The sequence below is a fragment of the Petaurus breviceps genome, unplaced genomic scaffold (genome assembly GCF_028583685.1).
Source record: "Petaurus breviceps papuanus isolate PSGF00001 unplaced genomic scaffold, PetGlider_PUasm1.0 90721, whole genome shotgun sequence".
NCBI lineage: Eukaryota > Metazoa > Chordata > Mammalia > Diprotodontia > Petauridae > Petaurus > Petaurus breviceps.
Genome location: NW_027187322.1, coordinates 1,354,345 through 1,371,874, shown reverse-complemented (window position 1 = coordinate 1,371,874; position 17,530 = coordinate 1,354,345). Strand labels below are relative to the sequence as shown.

Sequence of the window (17,530 nt, the reverse complement as noted above, 5' to 3'; positions counted from 1 at the left end):
ACATCACAAAGAACCTGTTGTACCCTAAGCTAGGACTTAAAGCCGTCCAGGTGAGCCTGTCATGTGGGCATCACCTCTGTAGGTGATGCATAAATGCTCGTGAGTGAGTTGCTTATTGATCGACTGAATGAGCGTCTGAAGGGAAGTGGGGGAGCAAGTGTGGGTGGTGGATATTTAAATCTCAGCATCTCAGAGTCTCTGGGAGGAGGGGGCCTCGGTGGCCATCTCCAGAAGAGGAGCCTGACCAGTGGTCATCCAGCCTGTGACGGGGAGCTCATCATCATCAGCACAGCCTGTAGCCAGCCCCTCATTTCAGGCCTTGCTTTTGGGGGTGACATCTAGTAGAAGCAGTACGCCGTGGCTGAGGCCAGAGAACCTGGGGCAGACGGCCGCACACACTGGCTTGAGACGACTAAAAGTTAAATCTTTCTATTTATTTCAAGAAAGGATGAGGATGTGTAACTTGTACATTTTATATGAAAAAAGGACAAAGTGATTAAACACATTCGTTTCAACAGTGAGAATTTCAAGGCACCTACAAAGAAGGAGGCTGGAGGGCAGGCAGCCGGAGGGCGGGCGGCTGGAGGGCAGGCGGCCTGAAGGCAGGCAGCCGGGCACTTTGGTTTGTGGGGGCCTCTGAGGGCTTGTGGTCTCTCTTTTCTGAAAACCCCCGTTTTCTGGGTGGAGAGGTTGGAGGGAGGTGGAGAATGGAGGCCCTGGCTGGGCAGAAACAAATCATCCTGCCCCCATCACGCCACTGCCCGCAGGCTCTGTGGACACACGCCTCTGCCCAGGCCCACACCGTAGCAGCAAGAGTCTGCCATCCAAAATAGGAGAAAAGAGGGGCAGCCCAAAGCCCTGTCCATGGCCGGCCGGCCCGTCCCTGCATGTCACCTGTTCTCGCTGCCCAGCTGGGGAGGGTCTGCAGGCTGCTGCCCTTGGGGACCCCTGCTCTGGTTTCTGAGTGGAAGAGAAGGAAGGGCTGCGGTGACTGTAGCCATGTATGAGAGATGGGGGAGAGAGAGAGAGGGATGGGGGGGGGATGAGGAGGGGCTGGGCAGAGGGAAGGGAGTGGCTGGCCCGGCTTCCAAGAAGGGCATCTGTCCCCTTTGGAGATGTTCCAGGGTGGGGCTGTCCAGCCTTCTCCAAAGCCCCCAAATGTGACTAACGGGGACTGAGGCACATCCCTCTGCAGGGCCTGCAGAGCGGGGTTGGGGGTTCATTTCATTTTCTCCCCTCTGATTGCTACGCATCCCTGTTCATCCCCCTTCTGACATTTATATAATTAGTGAGCCTCAATTAGAGTGGGAACGCCATGCAGTGGGGCCATGTTTCTAGAAGAGACTGTTTATAATCCCAACCACAGTTGCCTTCCCAACATTCTCATTCTCTCTCCCCCCTCTCCCTCCCCCACTTCCCTCCCTCTTTTCTTCCCTTCTCCCCCTCCCCATTCTCCCTCCCTCATTTTCTCTTTGCTCCTCTCCTCTCTACCCTCCTTTCTCCTCTTCCTCTCTCTCTCTCTCTCTCTCTCTCTCTCTCTCTCTCTCTCTCTCTCCCCCCCCTCCTCCCTCCCTCTCCCTTTCTCTCAGATTTTTTCTCTCCTCCATCCATCCAACCCATTCTTCAGCAAAGACACTCAGGCACGTAATTACTTAATAGGTCTGATGCCACCTTCCCCATAAATGCCTGTTGACCTCTATTTCTAGCCCTCTCTGCCCACAAGATAGGTGCAGGAGCCCCCGTGTCCATAGCTGTGGGATGCTTCTAGCCCCCAGAGCAGACTTGCTGTGAGTGAGAGGCCCGGGCAGCTGGGCTGGGCTGGGCCAGGTCCCCAGAGGCGTGTCTGGCCAAGGGAGCGTCCCGGCTTTTTGCTGGCATGGATGACTGTTCAGAAGGGGAATGGCCAAAGATGGGGTCTTCTCATTTGTCCCACACAAAAGTAGCACTTTTTTTTGGAGATGAGAAGCAAAAGGTCAGCGCTGACTCTTGGGCCGCTTTGGCCAGTCCCAGGGAGGACCCTCTGGCCGCTGGTCGGTCTGTCCACTTGCTGGTTCTCTCCATGCTTGGTGTTGCCTTTTTCCCTTTTTAATTGCCAGGAGAATGAGCTTAATCAACTTTCCCAGGTGGGTGGGCTCTGAAGCCACGGCAAACCCTGCAGAGAGGCTCCAGGAAAACCAGTGGGTATTTATCAGAGCTGCTACTACTTATCAGTTATGAGGTCTCCCCTCTTCAGGGCTGTTTGCATCCAGCTGACACCTGTTCTCCTCACCCACCTGGCAGGCACAACCCTCTCCTCTCAGGGGAAACTGAGTCACAGAGGAGCAGGCTGAGATCTGCTCAGTCACCCTTCTCGGTAAATGACTGTCGATAGCTCTAGAGAAAAAGCACTGTTAGGGAGAAAGAGCAGCCTTTTCATCCGATGGACTTAGGAGGCTTCCAGGAGGCAGGGTTAGACCTGGAATCAGCAAGACTTGGGTTTGAATCCTTCTTGCCTGTGACATCTGTTCTCGGGGCAGCCCTCGGAACTTCTCATTTCTGGATGGGCTGTGACCGAGGTGGGTGTGCTTACTGAGATACCAGCCCCCTCTGAGGGCAGATGTCTGGGGTCAGGACCCGGGACAGCCAGGAATGGTGAGAGCCGGCCCCGATGACTTGTAAGAGGCCCGAGGGAGTGGCAGCAACTAAGACCTCTCTGCCCAGGCCCCTGCAAGGCAGCCAGCTGGTTTTCAGGTGTAGACGGTGGCTAGGTTTGGGGGACAGATGGGTGTGTCACAGGAGGAAGGGAGAAAGTGGGGAAGTATCTTGGTGGTGCCAGATGTTAGCCCTAAAAGAATCCCCAAATCAGATGCATCCGTGGCCTAGCTTTGAAAATAATGGCAGCAAGAGCTGACGTTTATATAGTGTGTTAAGATTTGCAGAATGTTTTACATATATTAACTCATTTGAAATATGTCTATGTATACATCTATACATACGCATATACATATATACACATATATGTATATCATTAGGAAGTTGGGGGCAGGATGGGTAAGCAAGGCTGAGTGCAAGGGCTTCTCCTGGATTTCTGGGTCTGGGGAGCCCTGTGTACTGCTTGAGATGGCAGAATCCTAACCCTGAGCCCGATGGGACGTTGAGGTCCAAAGAACCCATAGGCTCAGCAGGAGAATTTGGAACAAGATTCGGAGACCTTGAGCCTTCAGGGCCCCTGTTCAGGTGGGAGGCTCCATGGACGGGGTCTGCAAAGGACGGAAGGAAGGAGCGAGGATGGACGGATGGACAGGCCTCCCACCTGTCCTTGTTGGCTGCCCCTGGAAAAGGAGAAATTTAGGAGGCCTCTTGGCAACTCTGAGGCAGATTTATGGCATGATGGTGGGATTGAGTATGGGCCTTGGGATAATTGAATTTCTGAAACCAGGACACACAATAAATTTTTTTTTAAAAAGCCAGGAGAATTTTTTTTTTTAAAGCAAATGGGAGATTTTAGCCAAAGACATGCTACATTTCAAAGAAATGCAGGAGGAATAAAAATGCCCCCAGGCAGCCAAGGACCAGACCAGTTAGAAGTGTGCTGTGTTGGAGAAGAGAAGGAGGAGGAGGAGTAGGTGCCAGGATCTGACTGGGGAGAGTCACTGGCTTGAGAGAGGGACCCCAGACCAAGAGCTGGAAAGGGCCCCAGCCCATTTTACAAATGGGGAAACTGAGGCATGAAGCGGTGAAGGGACAGGGTCCGTAGGTAGTAAGTGATTGTTGTGTTGAGAGGAGCATAGATACAAGCTGGATGGGCCCTTAGACCATCCGGGTCAGTCTCCTCATCTTACAGATGGGGAAACTGAGGCCCAGTGAGGTGAAGTCACACAGACAGCTGGTTGTGTATCCAGATCTTCTGACTTCAGACTCAGCGTTCTTTTTACTGTGCGGGGATGCCTTGGGCCAGAAACTGCTCTGCACCATTTTTTCCTCAGCTGGATTCAGGGGCCCCTGCTTTTGTGAGCCAAGGAAAGCCTGAGATTGTCTCTGCTGTGGTGGGGAGTGGGGTTCTGTGCCCCCTGCCTGCCCTTCTGTCTTTCTGGGGACTCCATGTGCTGTGCTGGCCTGCTCAGTCCTGGAGGAGGCAGCTGACTGTCCTCATCTCGGCCCTTCTCAGGCAAGCTTCATTTCTGCCCTGGTCCTTTTCTGAGCCCCCACCGGTGGCTTGCATAGATGTCCCTGGTACCCGTGGGCTGCTGGCTTTTGGACTTTTTTAGAAGCTCCTCGTTGGGACAGCAGTGAGCCTTTGAAAGTGGATGTGTGAGCCTAGGGGCAGCATATTTTTCTTCTCTTTTTGCTTTTTGTAGGGGGGAAGGCAGGGCAATTGGGGTTAAGTGACTTGCCCAAGGTCACACAGCTAGTTTTATGTTAAGCATCTGAGGCCAGATTTGAATTTAGTTCCTCCTGACTACAGGGCCAGTGCTCTATTTACTGCACCATGTAGCCACCCAGGGGCAGCATATTTTTAAGGATGAGGGGGTCCCTGATTTAGTGCCAGGGAAATTCCCTTCTATTTCAGGAGGGGGTGGGACTTGGGATCAGGAGAGAATTGGGCTCAGATCTTACCTGATATTTGGCCGTGTGACCTTGGGCAAGTCACTGCTCCCCAGGGGTCTACGCCCTCATTTCTTCCCTCCCAGGGTGTGGTGAGGATCTAATGGGATGCTTTCTAGAGTACTTAGTGCAGTGCCTGGTACATAAAAGGCACTTAGCTGTGTATTCCCTTCCTTGTACAATGGGGAGAATAAGTAAATTAGGTATGGGGTTGTGATGAGAGCCACAGACGAGCTAAGGTGTTTATGTAAAGGGGTCTCCAGCCTTTGGAGGCCAATGGAAATTGGTGGTGGGTGTTTAGAGCAGGGGGCCCAGCAGTTCCCAGGTCCCTGAGTCATTCCTTGGACCAGGCCCTTTGGCTGCTTGTTGGGAGAGCCTCAGTTTCTCTTTCCTCCCCTTTGGTTTTTCCCCATGCCAAGCCCCCCCCCCAATAGAATGGGAGCCTTGGAGCCTTTTCCCATTCGTGCTGGGGAGGGCTGGCATCCACCAAGGGCTTGAGACCAAAGCTAACCCAGAGAGAGGCCCCAGGGCCTTCTCTCCTAAGCAGACCGGACTCCATTGGGGACCCCTGGGGCTGAGGACCCTCTGTTCCATTTCTCTGTGGAAATGGCATCTTCCAAGATGAAATGGTGACCCTAAGTCCTGAGGCCAGCCTTCCTGTGCCAGCAGCCTCTGGAAAAGGCACAAGCTGTTGCAGAGCTCAAGCCCTTATGTGTGCACGGACAGGGAGAGATTGGGAGCAGCCCACCCTTCCACTGCCAGCAGGGAGCGGGCCCCCTGCCTGGCTTGCCCTGGCAGGACCTGACATAAGCGCTCTCCCTAGGCAGCTCAGGCCGAAGGGCTTTAGGAGGCCTCTCCCAGCTGGCCTTGGAAGGTTGCTGTTGGCAGCAAATTAAATCCCCCTCACCTTTCCCCTTCATGGGGTTGAATGACACCCGACTTGAGTGCAGAATTGAACCAGAAGGGACTTTGGAGATTGTCTGGTCTGATTCCCCATCTTACAGATGAGGAGATTGAGGTCCATTGGACTTGATTTGCCCATGGTCACAGAAGGGGTAAATGGCATAGTCAGGATTTGAATTTGGGTCCTCTGCCGCTCAGCCTAGTACCATGCTTCCCCAATGGCTAAAGACTCTCTGGGTTGTAAAAGATAACGATTTGCATTTCCAAGCCTCTCCCCTCACAGAGAAGCCAAGGACACCCTCCCTGCACTGCTGCCCGCCCCCCAACAACAAATGAACCAACTCTGCCCTGGTCTTGCAGGCTGGGCATCTGGCCTGTGGGCCCATGTTCACCAGAAGGACACTAGCCCTGATAAGGACTTTCTTCCCCAAAGAATGTGAGGCCTGCTGCCCAGATCTGGGGCCTGCATGGAGTCCTGGGTGGCCGGGCGGCCACCAGTCCTAGAGACTCGACTCCAGACCTAGGGGGACTAGCAGCTTCAGCCAGAGGGGCCAGAGTCTTCCCTGCAGGGCACAGAGAAGGTTTCTTCCTGGGTCTTTGCATGGGGACCTGAGTTTTCTGTTCTCTTCTTCCTGCCCAGCTTTGGCCTTTCCCTCTCCTCCTGCTGCAGGGGGATGGCTGGGCAGAGAGGGCGCATGACCGTGAGCTTCTGGAGGGCGAGGGTGGGCTGGGGGGCAGCCTGGCCTGGAGGACATGCTTAATGATGCTGGTCTGTCTGGGAGCTGCAGAGTGGGAAAGGAAGCAGCCATTACACTTCTGCCATTGTGGAAGGGAAGGCTAGGCCAGCTCGGCTCTTCCTGGCACCTGCCTAAGGTGTATCTGGGGTGGGAGCTGCTCCTCGTCGCCATGGCCATAGGAACTCTCCTTTCCCTGCTTTCGGCCTTAGCTTCCTCCACCTGAGTGGACGGTGAGTGGGACCCACACCTTCTGACTGTCGAAGAGAAATGGGCTTGGGTTCGAATATAGGCTCCCATGCTTCCTGGGCAGGCCAGGGCCCCGCTGTGGGCCTCAGTTTCCTCACTGTGATCCTGGCTGGTTGGGAGGAGATGGTAGAAACATGTCTCACAAATGTGGAAGTCACATCCCGGTAGGATTGCCCCTGTCCTCTGGACCAGGATGCCGGAAGCGCAGAACTTTCTGTGCTTATCTCATCTGGCCTCCCATTAGGCAGAGGCCCAGGACCCCGCCGAGGTCTGACTCTGTCAGCTCACCTCTCTGAACACTGCCTGGCGGCATCCTTCGGAAGCAGAGCCCCACTTGGTGACCAGGATGTCCGAAGCCCTAGAAGGATGCTTGCTGGGGCACCACATCTGGGAGGGGTCAGTGGTGGTGGGAAGTTATTTAGAATTCCGGGAAGGGCTGTGCTGAGTGGGCACAGGCCAGTGGCCGCTTCCTCCGGCATTTTTGCAGCACCTTTTGGCATCCAGCATCTCTCCTCCCTCCCTTCACCATGTATGATGCTAAAACCTCACTGGGGCTCCCCCTTTTCCTATAAGCATCAGCCCATTCTTATGTTTTCTTACCCTTAAAAATCAAATGGAATACAATTTGGGCTGCGGGTAGGCCAGGCATCAGATGGAAAAGGACGGTACTCTCGCTGCCTTTTGTCTCCTGTATCCTCTCCCGGGGGCCTGCCTGTCTTAGCCTTTCTTGTCTCCTGGACCCTGTTGGCAGCTGTCTGGTGAAGCTTAGGCACTTCCTCAGAAGAAGGGTTTTTAAGTATTTGGAGGAGATGCTAAATTTCAGTTATAGATTATTGAAAAAAGGGTCTAATTTCTGTTCCAAGTTCCCAGATTCTGTGATATCTCCACAGTCAGGGGTTCTTGGACCCTGGGTTGAGAAGCTGGGATCTAAAGGGCCAGCCTTGCTGGGGGAGGAGAGACTCAGGCCCAAGGGTCTGTGTGTCTGGGGGCTCTTCTGAGGCCTGAACCTCGCCGCCCTGTCAGCAGGCCTGAGGAAAGAGATGAGCAGATGACCTCCAGGGACCCTCTGGCCGGGGCCCAAATCCTGGCCCCAGCCCCCCTGTTCTGACATGGAGCCTGGCAGGCAGCAGCAGCCAATTTAGACCAGAAGATGGAGGCGGCAGCCTGTGGGTAGAGGCAGAAAAAAAAGGGAAGAAAAGAGTCTTTTGATGCACATCATGTCTGCAGAATGGAGTATGACTAATTAATAGATTTTATTCTTAGTAATCTCTTAAGCATTCCATACGTTGGGCCCCCTCTCCTGAGCAATGGCGCACCAGAGGCCTCGTTCTCGGATGCAAATGAAGCGGCTGCTTCTGGGGCCTCCTTTCTTTGCTTCCCTGGGCAGGGGCTTTTTTTTTCCTAGAAAAAATTTAAAGGAAAATTGCAATGTAATAGAAAGGAGGTTCTAATCACTGCGGCTAATTACCACCAAGGCTCAGCCACTTAACCAGAAAAAAAGGTGGCTTTTCTTTTGGGTGGTTGTTTTTAAGCCCCGTCTAAAATGGGACAGATGCTGGGTCATCAGGGAGGTCGCCTCCTTGGGCCGAGGGTGGGGTCGCTGTGCGGGGCGTCGGGTCCGGGTGTGGCCAGGGAGGGCATCTCCTGGGGCAGAGACTCTTGGCATCCCCTCCGCAGAGCGGGCCGATGTCACAAAGGCAGGGGCCAGCTCCGTTCTGTCTGTCCCAGGACCTAGTGTGGTGTCTGCTCATTGATTGATCTGTAAAATGAAGACATTGGACTAGAGATCCCTAAATCTCCTCTGAGCTCTTAGCTCACTGGCCCCTGGTATGCAGTAGGCATTTAATAAATGCTTATTTGCTGATCTGGAACATGAGGAAGATGCAGAGATCCTTAGGTTTCCTCCAAGCTCTAGTTCTCTGGCACTTAACACCGTGCCTGCACTCAGTAGGCATTTAATCAATGCTTGTTGGTTGGCTGATTGATTGATTTGCAAAATGAAGAGGCTGGATTAAGAATTCCAGAGTTGGCCCTGGCTCAGCACAGTGTCTGAGGTGTGCTAGGCTTTTCATAAATGCTTACTAATTGATTGAAGGTGGTGTCTCTGCCAGAGATCTTTGAGGCTGGGCAGGATGTCCTTCTGGACAACTAGGTGGTACTGTAATGGATAGAGTCTGGCCTGGAGTCAGGAAGATCCGAGTTCAAATGTGGCCTTGGACCTTTACTAGCTGGGTGACCCTGGGCAAGTCACTTCACCCTGGCTGCCTCAGTTTCCCCATCTGTAGAAGGAAATGGCCAACCCCTCCAATATCTCTGCCAAGAAAACCCCCAACAGGGTCATGGAGAGTCAGGTGTGACTGAACAGGATGTCCTCCCCATGGCCCTTCCACTTGTGGGATCAGCTGGGTCTTTGACACCCCCCAGTGAGAGCATCTCTTGTGTTGTAGAACAGTGGGGAACAGAGAGGGAAAGCCATTTTCCCGAGGTTTCACAGCCAGTAAGGAGAACCCAGATTTGAACCCAGGTCACAATCACAGGTATAGGATTCACAGTGGAAAGGGACCCTCGAGATCACTTAGTCCCACCCTCTCATTGTGCAGATGATGGAAGCTGAGGCCCAAGGGGTGTGGGTAGGTAGTGCCAGCAGGCAGGTGACCAGGGCAGGATTTGAACCCAGACTCTGTAATTCCATAGGCCTTTCCCCTCCCTCCTCTTAATAAAGTGGGCAGGAAGTGGATTCTCGAGGGGCTGGAAGGTTGTCGGAGAGTCAGGGGATTTTGGAGGTGGGGGACCTTTGGGGTGGGAGGAGGAGGGCTGGGAGAACATCTGTGAGTGGTCAGGCCGGGGCAGGGGAGCCCCACGGATGTTAAAGGTCCCCGGGGGATCCCCTTGAGGTCGGAGGAGGGACACCCACCACCTGGAGCCCTCCGGGTGTCTTCCCAGAGCGCTCCTGGTGTGGAAAGTCCCTGCACCATGGCCTGGATTTCCTGCATGCTTTTCCTTCTTCCCTCCTGGCGTGGGAGGGAGGGAAGGAGGCAGGTGGTATTGCCCTCATTTACAGGTGGGGCAGTGTGGCCCCAGAGGAGCTAGGGGCCAGCCCTGGGAAGCGGAATAGTCAGGTTGGAGCGCAGCCCCTGACTCCAGTCTCCTTCTGGCTGACCAGTGAGAGGGAGGCAGGGGACGTCAGAAGGAGAGCCCTGGCCCGACCCCGAGGTGGGCTGGGCAGAGCGCCAGACCGGAAGGCAGGGAGTCCTGGGTTCAGGTCTCACCTCCCACATGGCCTGTCCTGTCACTGGGCCGTGTCCCTTCAAAGTAACCTCAGTTTCCTCATCTGTAAAATGGGCATGGAAGTGGCATCGACCTGACCAAGTGTCTTTGTTAACCTTAAAATGCCATAGAGACTCTTACTATTTCATAAAATTTCAGGGCTGTAAGGGACTTCAAGGACCTCTTGTCTCCCCCATGCTGAGCCAGAATTCCTTCTACGACACCTTCAACAAATGGTCATCCCTCCTTTGCTTGAATACTTCCAGTGACAGGCCACTCACTACCTCCCTGAGGTGGCTCACTCTGGTCCAGTCACAGTTGCAATGGTTAGGAAATTTTCCCTGGCACGGAGTCCGAATTGGAGCCTCACAGCTCCGGGTTCCGCCCTCTGGGTGACGGCCCTTTGCACAGACTGGTGAAGGCACTGAGGCCCAGAGAGAAGTGACTTGCCCAGGCTCACGCCCTTGGGTCCCAGATCCCTGCAGATAGCCCTGACTGGCCTCTCCCTGAGGGTGTTACCTGACTCCAAGGGCAGCATCTGGCCTGGTGGGGTGGGCAAAGGTGAGGGCAGAAAGCCTTGTTGATGCCCAGGAGCCCAGACGGCTTCAGAAAGGGCTCGGGGGCATGGAGCTGCCCCTGTTCAGGGGGCACTTTTTGACCCTGACTCCTCCCAAAGTCCTGCAAAGAGAGGTCCCTTTGGGGAGTGGGGGGAGTTGAGGGACCCAGTTTGTAAAAGCAGTGCTGGGGCCTGCACTGATGTCCAGCTTCTCTGCCCTCTGACCTTCACGGATGGACCAGCCTGGCCTCCTCTCCTTAGCACACAGGGATGGCTGCACATCCAAGTCCTGCTGTCCCCAGGGGCCAAGGGACCTTGGCAATTTTAGACCCCCCCCCCAAATAGGAGCATGTCCCCACTGACAGAGACAGAGAGAGAGGCAGAGACAGAGAGAAAGAGAGTGAGGAGAGAAAGTGGAGAGAGACAGAGAGAGAGAGTGAGAGACAGACAGAAAGAGAAGGGAGAGACAGAGAGAGACAGACAGAGAGAGAGAGACGGGAGAGAGAGACAGAGAGAGGGAGAGAGACAGAGACAGAGAGAGAGAGGAGAGCGAGTGTGGATGGGGATGGAGTCTGGCTTATTCACAACTGTGAAATTAAGGCTTTTCTATTTTCTCTCGCCACCTCATTGCTATTTCCATTTAAATGGGAAGGGGGTGGTGATGGGGGGGGGGGCCGAGCTCTTTCGGCGCTTTGTCTGGGAAGAGAGCTGGCATGGGCGCCAGGGAAGGACCCGTCAGCTCGGGTCTCTCTCCTCCCTCTTCTGAGGGTCCTGCTTTCTCTTCACAGGCAGAATCCGGGAGACCCCCTGGGTTTTGTGCCTTAGGGGAGCCCCCGGGGGTGCTCCGGCCCCAGGTCCTTGTCCTCAGAGTGGCGGTTCCTCTCTTGGTCGTGGGGAAGGGCAGGGGCACAATGGCAGTTGTGTTGTGGGCTGGCGCAGGCGTCAGGGGAAGTGAGAGAGGACGCCCCAGAGCGTCCTTCCTGCTCATCTCTCCGGAGTCCCCCTCGTTTATTTCTCCAGCGGTTACACCACCCGCTGACCGGTGGTGCTGACATTCACGCCAGAGCCAGGAACAGAAAGCTTAGCGCCTTCCGGAGTTGGGAGCACATACTTGTAGAAGGCTGGGGTTTGTATTTTAGAAAGGGAGCAAGCAGCTCTCGGCTAGACCAGAGGATCAGGACACAGGCAGCCGAGCGAGGTCTCCTCACCTTCTCTGCGCTTGTTTTTCTCCCAGGGTTTTCCTGAGAAATTTTGATCTTTCTCAGCCTACTCTTGGGCAGCAAGAAACCTTCACGTGCCGATTCTGCCTTTTGAAAAGCTGAGTGGTTCCCTGGCGCGGAACAGAGAACATTGTGGGTAAAAGATGCTCGACCTTGCCGCGGGCGCATTTGACTTGTGGTTGGGTCGAGCAGAGGGTAGGGACCCTGGGAGTCCCAGGGAAATCGTACCACCGCACAGGAGAGGATGGCCTCATGCAGAAAGCGCCCGATGGAGCCTGAGCCATGGTAGAAACCCGAAGGTGCCCCCTTCTGCCCTCCCTGAACCCCCTGCTCCCGTTTTTCCACCTCCCTGCCTTTGCAGTTGGAATCCTTTTTTCTCCCCCCAGCCCTCCCCCAGCCCCCCAACTCCTACCACATTTTGTCAGCGTAGCTGCTTCCCCGAAGACAAGAGCCTCTGTTGGGTGGGCGGGCAGATGGGAGGATGCTCCTGTTTCTAACCCAAGAACAGCCCTATAAATAGCGTCTCCACTGCCAGCCCGGTCCCTCTACCTGGCATCGGGCTACGGGTGCGCACAGATACATACGTATACGAATGGGCCAGGAAGCTAGTCCTGCCGTTCACTGAGCACGGGGCACGGACCAAATCAGGTTTCAACATAGAAAACAAGTCTTTCTTTAATCAGCTACAAATTGTTCGGCTAATGTGGGGAAGCCAGGCAGTCTTTCTGCAGACCCGTCAAGAAAGCGATTATGGTAGGAGAGAGGTTTTGTGGGGACGGCATCCCCCCTCGCCATCCCCTTTTCTCCTTTGTAGGAAGCTTGAGAAGCCTCCCGAATGCCAACAGTTAGCAGCCTGAGAAGAGACGCTCTGATGCGGGCTTCTGTGGGGGTTTTTCTTCCATTTTTAAAGCCTGTTTGCTTGTCACTTGACAGTTCTTTTGTATCTCTGCCCCCGAACAAAACACGAGATTGACACAGATGATTGTACAGGTAGTATCTTCCCAGTTCCCCAAAAGAACATTTCTTCCTTTTTATTTTTAGGTCTTTCCTGGTCTCCCTCCCTGTGCCACCCTTCCCCCCATCTGGCATTTTTTGTATAAATTACGGTATCCGACCTCAGTTTCCCTTCCTTGCCTATTATTTTCTTTAAAAACAAACAAACAAACAAAATTTTCCATTGTTGTTTTTTATAAAATATTTACCCCTCCCCTTGTCTCTGGCTTGAAAATAGTTTCTGTGGCGTAGGTAGGGTCTCTTTCTTCGACAGTAGCCAATCGTGTGGGAAGCGGCGTTTCCACACGGGGAGGAGATGGGCAGAAGCATGGGCGTGGAGCCGGGGGCATGAGGGCAGAGGGCGGCCGGGTCCGGGGAGGGGCAGAGGGCGGCTGCATCATGTGTAGGAGTAGTCTATGTCTGGGATGCCGCCGTCTCTGTAGCCGCGGGTGGTGCCATAGCCGATGGTGTGCGTGCTCTTGTAGAGGCTGGTGCCGTTGGAGGGGAAGATGGTGTGTATCACATACTCCTCCTTGGCCCGGTGCGGGTTGATAGGCAGCATCTGGAGGCCAGGCCCCCGGATCTCCAGGATGGAGTTATCTTTCTTGGTGCCCGACTCCATGTAGTCGTCCTTCTTGCGGCTGCTGCGGTTGTAGGCCCTCTGGCGGGTCAGCAGCTCCCCAGCCCGGTGGACGTACCAGCAGATGGCCCCGAGGACCAGGAAGAGGAAGACGAGAGCAATGGCGCCCCCAATGATGCCTGCCAGAGGCAGGCCCGCCATGGAGTCCACGTTCTGCTCTCGGTTGAGTGTGGTGGTCGGCCCGTAGCTGTCGGCCGTCTCCGCCTTGGCGCACACCGGCGTTTCGTCGGCCACATAAGTGTTCCCGGTCTCCATGGTGACCATGCAGATGATGTAGGTGGACTTGGGCTCGAGGGCCGTCAGGAGGTACTCCGTCTTGTCGCCTTGCACTAGGGTTTCTGTGATGGAGCCCACCGCGGGGCTGTGTCCAAGGCGCAGCCAGCTGAGGCGGAAGGAGGTGGCTGGCAGCATGGCCTTCCAGGTGATGCGGATGCTGTCTGCGGTCAGTGGCTTCACGTGGATGACCAGGGCCTTGGTGCCGTCCCCGGTGGCCACGGGGTAGTCGATGTTCGAGTCGGGCAGCTGGATCCTGGGCCTCTTCGACTTGAGGGTGAAGAGCGAGCCCTGTGGGGTGGTGGAGGCGGCCTGGGTGCTGGCCGTGGTCTTGGCTGCGGCGTTGCCCTGGGCGCCCGCTTCGAGGCACTCGTCCATCTCGCTGGTGATGTCCTTGATGGCCATGCCGCGCACCTTCTCCGGGCCCTGGCACATCAGCCCGCGCACGTTGACCACGGAGGCCCGTGCCTTCACCCAATCCCTGAGCCACAGGAGGCTGCAGCCGCAGAACCAGGGGTTGTTCCTGAGCAGCAGCTGGCTGAGGCTGTCCAGGTCGTCAAAGAGGCCTCGCGGCAGGGAGGTGAGGTTGTTGTTAGACAGGTCGAGCCTCTCCAGCTCGCGCATCCTGGCCAGCGTGTTGGAGGGGATGTGGCTGATGGCGTTGTCCTGCAGGTAGAGCTTCTGCAGGTGGGCGCTGGGCAGGTTCAGGGGCGGGGCGGCCAGCGAGTTGCGCACCAGAGACAGCTCCGTGAGATTCTGCAGCCGGCTGAAGGTGTCGTCCGCGATGCGCTGGTTGGCCAGCAGGTTGCCGTCCAGCACCAGCCGCCGCAGGCTGGTGAGGCCCTTGAAGGCGTGCAGCGGGATGGTGGAGATGCGGTTGTCGTCCAGACGCAGCTCTTCCAGCGTGCGTGGCAGGCCCGACGGGATGCTGCTCAGGTGGTTGCGGGACAGGAAGAGCAGCTTCAGCTGCCTGCTGTCTGCGAAGGCGTCGTCCTCGATGCTCACAGTGGACACGGAGTTGTCGTCCAGGTGCAGCTTCTCCAGCAGGGGGATGCGGGCCAGCGAGTCCCGGGCGATGGTGCGGACGTTGTTGTCTTGCAGGTGGAGCTCGCGCAGGGAGCGCGGGAGGTTGACGGGGAACTCGTCCAGGTCGTTCTCGTACAGGTAGATGACCTGCACGTTGACCTTGCTCTTCAGGTCCTGGGGGATGCCCGCGTTATTGATCTGGTTGTTCTGCAGGTAAAGGGTGGTGGCGTCATCCGGGATGTCGGCCGGGACCGAGGTCAGGCCCCGGTCGTTGCAGTAGATGAAGCCGTTGTCGCAGCGGCACACGGAGGGGCAGGTCGTGCTGTCGATGACCTCCGTCAGGAAGGCGATCAGCCCGTAGCACAGGAACAGCCAGTCCCGCAAGTCGATGGTGGCCGTGGTCATGACCACGGTGGTTGTGATGGTGGTGGTGGTGGCCGCTGCAGCCGCTGCAGCAGAGTGGGCTGTCACCATGGTTCACGGGGTGGAGAGCCGGGGGCCCACCCAGCTCACGTCCTCGACACCTGCAGGGAGCACATAAAGAGGGCAGTGAGAGTCAGATAGCGAGCCTCAGGGATGCCATCACGGCCAGCACCCGGGACACCAGGCTCCTGTCACCCATGGGACAGTGGAGCCCAGCTCACACCGTCGTGCATGTGAGAGAATCCTGTAGTGGGGGCCTTACGGGAGGAAATCATGGGGAAAGTATCTAGCCTTTCTTCCTCTCTCCCTCCCTTCCTTTCTTCTTTCCTTCTTTTCCTTCCACTCCTTCCTTCCTTCCTGTCTGCCTTCCTTCTTGCCTCTCTTCTTCACTCTTTTCTTTCCTTTCCTCCCTTTCTCTCTCCCTCCCTCTCTGACATCCTCTTCCATTGCTTTGCTTTGCCTTCATCTTCCCTTTCCCCCTTGTTTTCCTTCTCTCCCATTCCCCTCTGCTTTCTCTCCTCTCCTTTCCTTCGAGGGGCAGGGTGCCATGATGAAAAGAGCCCAGCCTTTGACATCATGGGCTCTGGGTTTGGCTCCTAACTCTGCCACTGTTAAGTGACCTGTGTGACGTCAGGAACATCTTTTTCCCACCTCCAGGCCTCAGTTCCTTTGTCTCTAAAATGAGAACATTGAACTAGAGTTTTTGTTAAGCACCTCCTATGGGCCGGCGTTGTGCTAGAAGCTAGGGCCCCAGAGAAAGGTCAGACCCTGCTCTGTGCCCTCGGGGGTCCCAGGCTGACAGGGGAGACAAGGACTGTCTCTGGGACTCTGCCCTTTGCCCTCATCCTGCTCTCTGTCCATTTAGTGCGTCCATGTGTGACTCCTCTGCTTGGTGTGGGGGAGGACACACAGCGAGGACGTGGGTGAGGATGGGGTGCCTCCAGCCTGGAGGGTTGGGAGACTCTGTTCCTTGTCCCATGCCCGCCCTTGCATCCCCATGTTGTCAGGATGATCCTCCTTATACACCCACCTTGTCACGCCCCTCTTCTCCCCTAATGTCTCTGGTGGCTCCCTATTGCTTCTTGAGTAAGTGTCCTAGGCCTTTTCCTGGCCTCTTACATATGGAGGCTGTTCTTTCTTTACAATTCTATCTTCTGTAATTACCCTCCACAAACTCGGTGTTCCATCCACATTGGGCTACCCCTTCTTCAAGCGTGCCTGGCACTTCCTGCCTTGTATCTGTGCTCAAGTTGTATTCCTTGCATCAGGTGGGGCCCCCCATCTTCCTCCTTGGGGACTTTCCTGATCTCCTCCTTCCAGACATCCTGGGCCATTTTGCTTGGCACGTTTCTGTGGGTAGATGTTTCCCTGTTTGCATCTTTCCCCCTTCTAGAGAGCAGGGCCCAAGGGGGTGTGACTGTATCTCCTCTGACTTTCATGCCTTGCTCAGGCACCAGCACCATCCGGGGTATGCAGTGGGTGCTTCGGGGTGCATCCTGGACAGTGAGTGGTTAAAATGAGGGATAAAACAGCAGAGTCCAAGTCTTGGTGGGACTTTGTAATGGTGTTGGCTCTCCAGACATAAAGAAATCTGACTGATGCCTGGGAAGGTAAAGAAGAGACTGGAGAGTGTTGCCGTGCACGCAGAGGGCAGTAAGCATTGGTCACTTGGTTAATACGATCTCATGGCTCAGGCAGACGGTGTGGCGTTTGTCCTTCACACGGGCTTCACCATCGGCTCAAGGGCTGCCTCGCGGGTCTGGAGCACTGGAGCTTGCTGGCCATGGGTGATCGCTGGGCCTCATGGAGTAGACCTGCCGTGTGAACGGCGGAGGTTACGTCAGTCACATGATGCAACTGCACGCCTCCGAAGATGGGAGGTGGCACATGGTGTCAACACCCTCCTCGCAGGGAGTTGCCCAGGAGAGTTACATGAAATGCCCCAGGTGTCCCTCGGGTGTTACGTGTGCAAGAAGACTTGGTGAAGGGAAGCATTTTTTCTACATCTGTACAGTGATCTGTCTCATAGAAAAGGCACTAAACTGTTTAATTCTTTGACCAGCTGTGGTGTTTCCAGGCAAGACCCCCAGGGAAGTCTCAGGGGGAGGGAAGGGTTCCATAGATACCACAGTGTCCATAGCAGCACTTTCTGTGGTGGCAGAATCATGGAAACACAATGGGGGCGACTGAACAAACAGGTTTGTGAATAAAACAGGATATTATTGTACTAGAAGGAAAGATGAATGTGAGGAGATCAGGGAAGCCTGAGAAGAATTGGATGAACTGATGCAGAGCAAGGAAAGCAGAACCAGGAAATCAGTGTACACCAAGAAAAACAAGATTTTTAAGAGAGCCGAACTCACCTTCTAGGCACTGACCAAGCAGAGTCCCAGAGACAGATAATGGGACACAGAGGCAGACGTAGAGGATGTGGGATGTGTCAGGGTTCTATGCAATGGCTCCACTCTCCATCTTGGTAATTTTCCTTCTCTGATTACCATTCCCCTGTCTGTGTTGTTTGTACCTATTAGATTGTAAGCTCCTTGAGGGCAGGAAGGCTTTTCTCCTTATATTCCCAGTGCCCAGCACAGAAGAAAGACTGACTTTCCTTCCTTCCTTCCTTCCTTCCTTCCTTCCTTCCTTCCTTCCTTCCTTCCTTCCT

At 55.2% G+C, this 17,530-nt stretch overlaps 5 protein-coding genes across 6 annotated transcripts in view; 1 reads left to right on the top strand and 4 right to left on the bottom strand.

The window, feature by feature from the left end:
- MACROD1 (mono-ADP ribosylhydrolase 1) overlaps window positions 1-17,530 on the top strand; it is a 195,337-nt gene that overhangs the window by 32,645 nt on the left and 145,162 nt on the right. The gene's annotated exons all lie outside the window — the stretch shown is intronic.
- FKBP2 (FKBP prolyl isomerase 2) overlaps window positions 1-17,530 on the bottom strand; it is a 151,698-nt gene that overhangs the window by 80,841 nt on the left and 53,327 nt on the right. The gene's annotated exons all lie outside the window — the stretch shown is intronic.
- The window catches only part of DNAJC4 (DnaJ heat shock protein family (Hsp40) member C4), a 142,524-nt gene that overhangs the window by 71,667 nt on the left and 53,327 nt on the right, over window positions 1-17,530 (bottom strand). The window lies entirely within an intron of this gene.
- Window positions 1-17,530, bottom strand: part of STIP1 (stress induced phosphoprotein 1) — a 119,039-nt gene that overhangs the window by 48,182 nt on the left and 53,327 nt on the right. The gene's annotated exons all lie outside the window — the stretch shown is intronic.
- Window positions 11,932-17,530, bottom strand: part of FLRT1 (fibronectin leucine rich transmembrane protein 1) — an 18,033-nt gene continuing 12,434 nt past the window's right edge. Inside the window, exon 2 of the mRNA XM_069066221.1 lies at window positions 11,932-14,969. Within this exon, the coding sequence (XP_068922322.1) occupies window positions 12,904-14,919 (2,016 nt within the window). The 5' untranslated portion in view covers window positions 14,920-14,969 and the 3' untranslated portion in view covers window positions 11,932-12,903. The remainder of the gene's footprint in view (window positions 14,970-17,530) is intronic.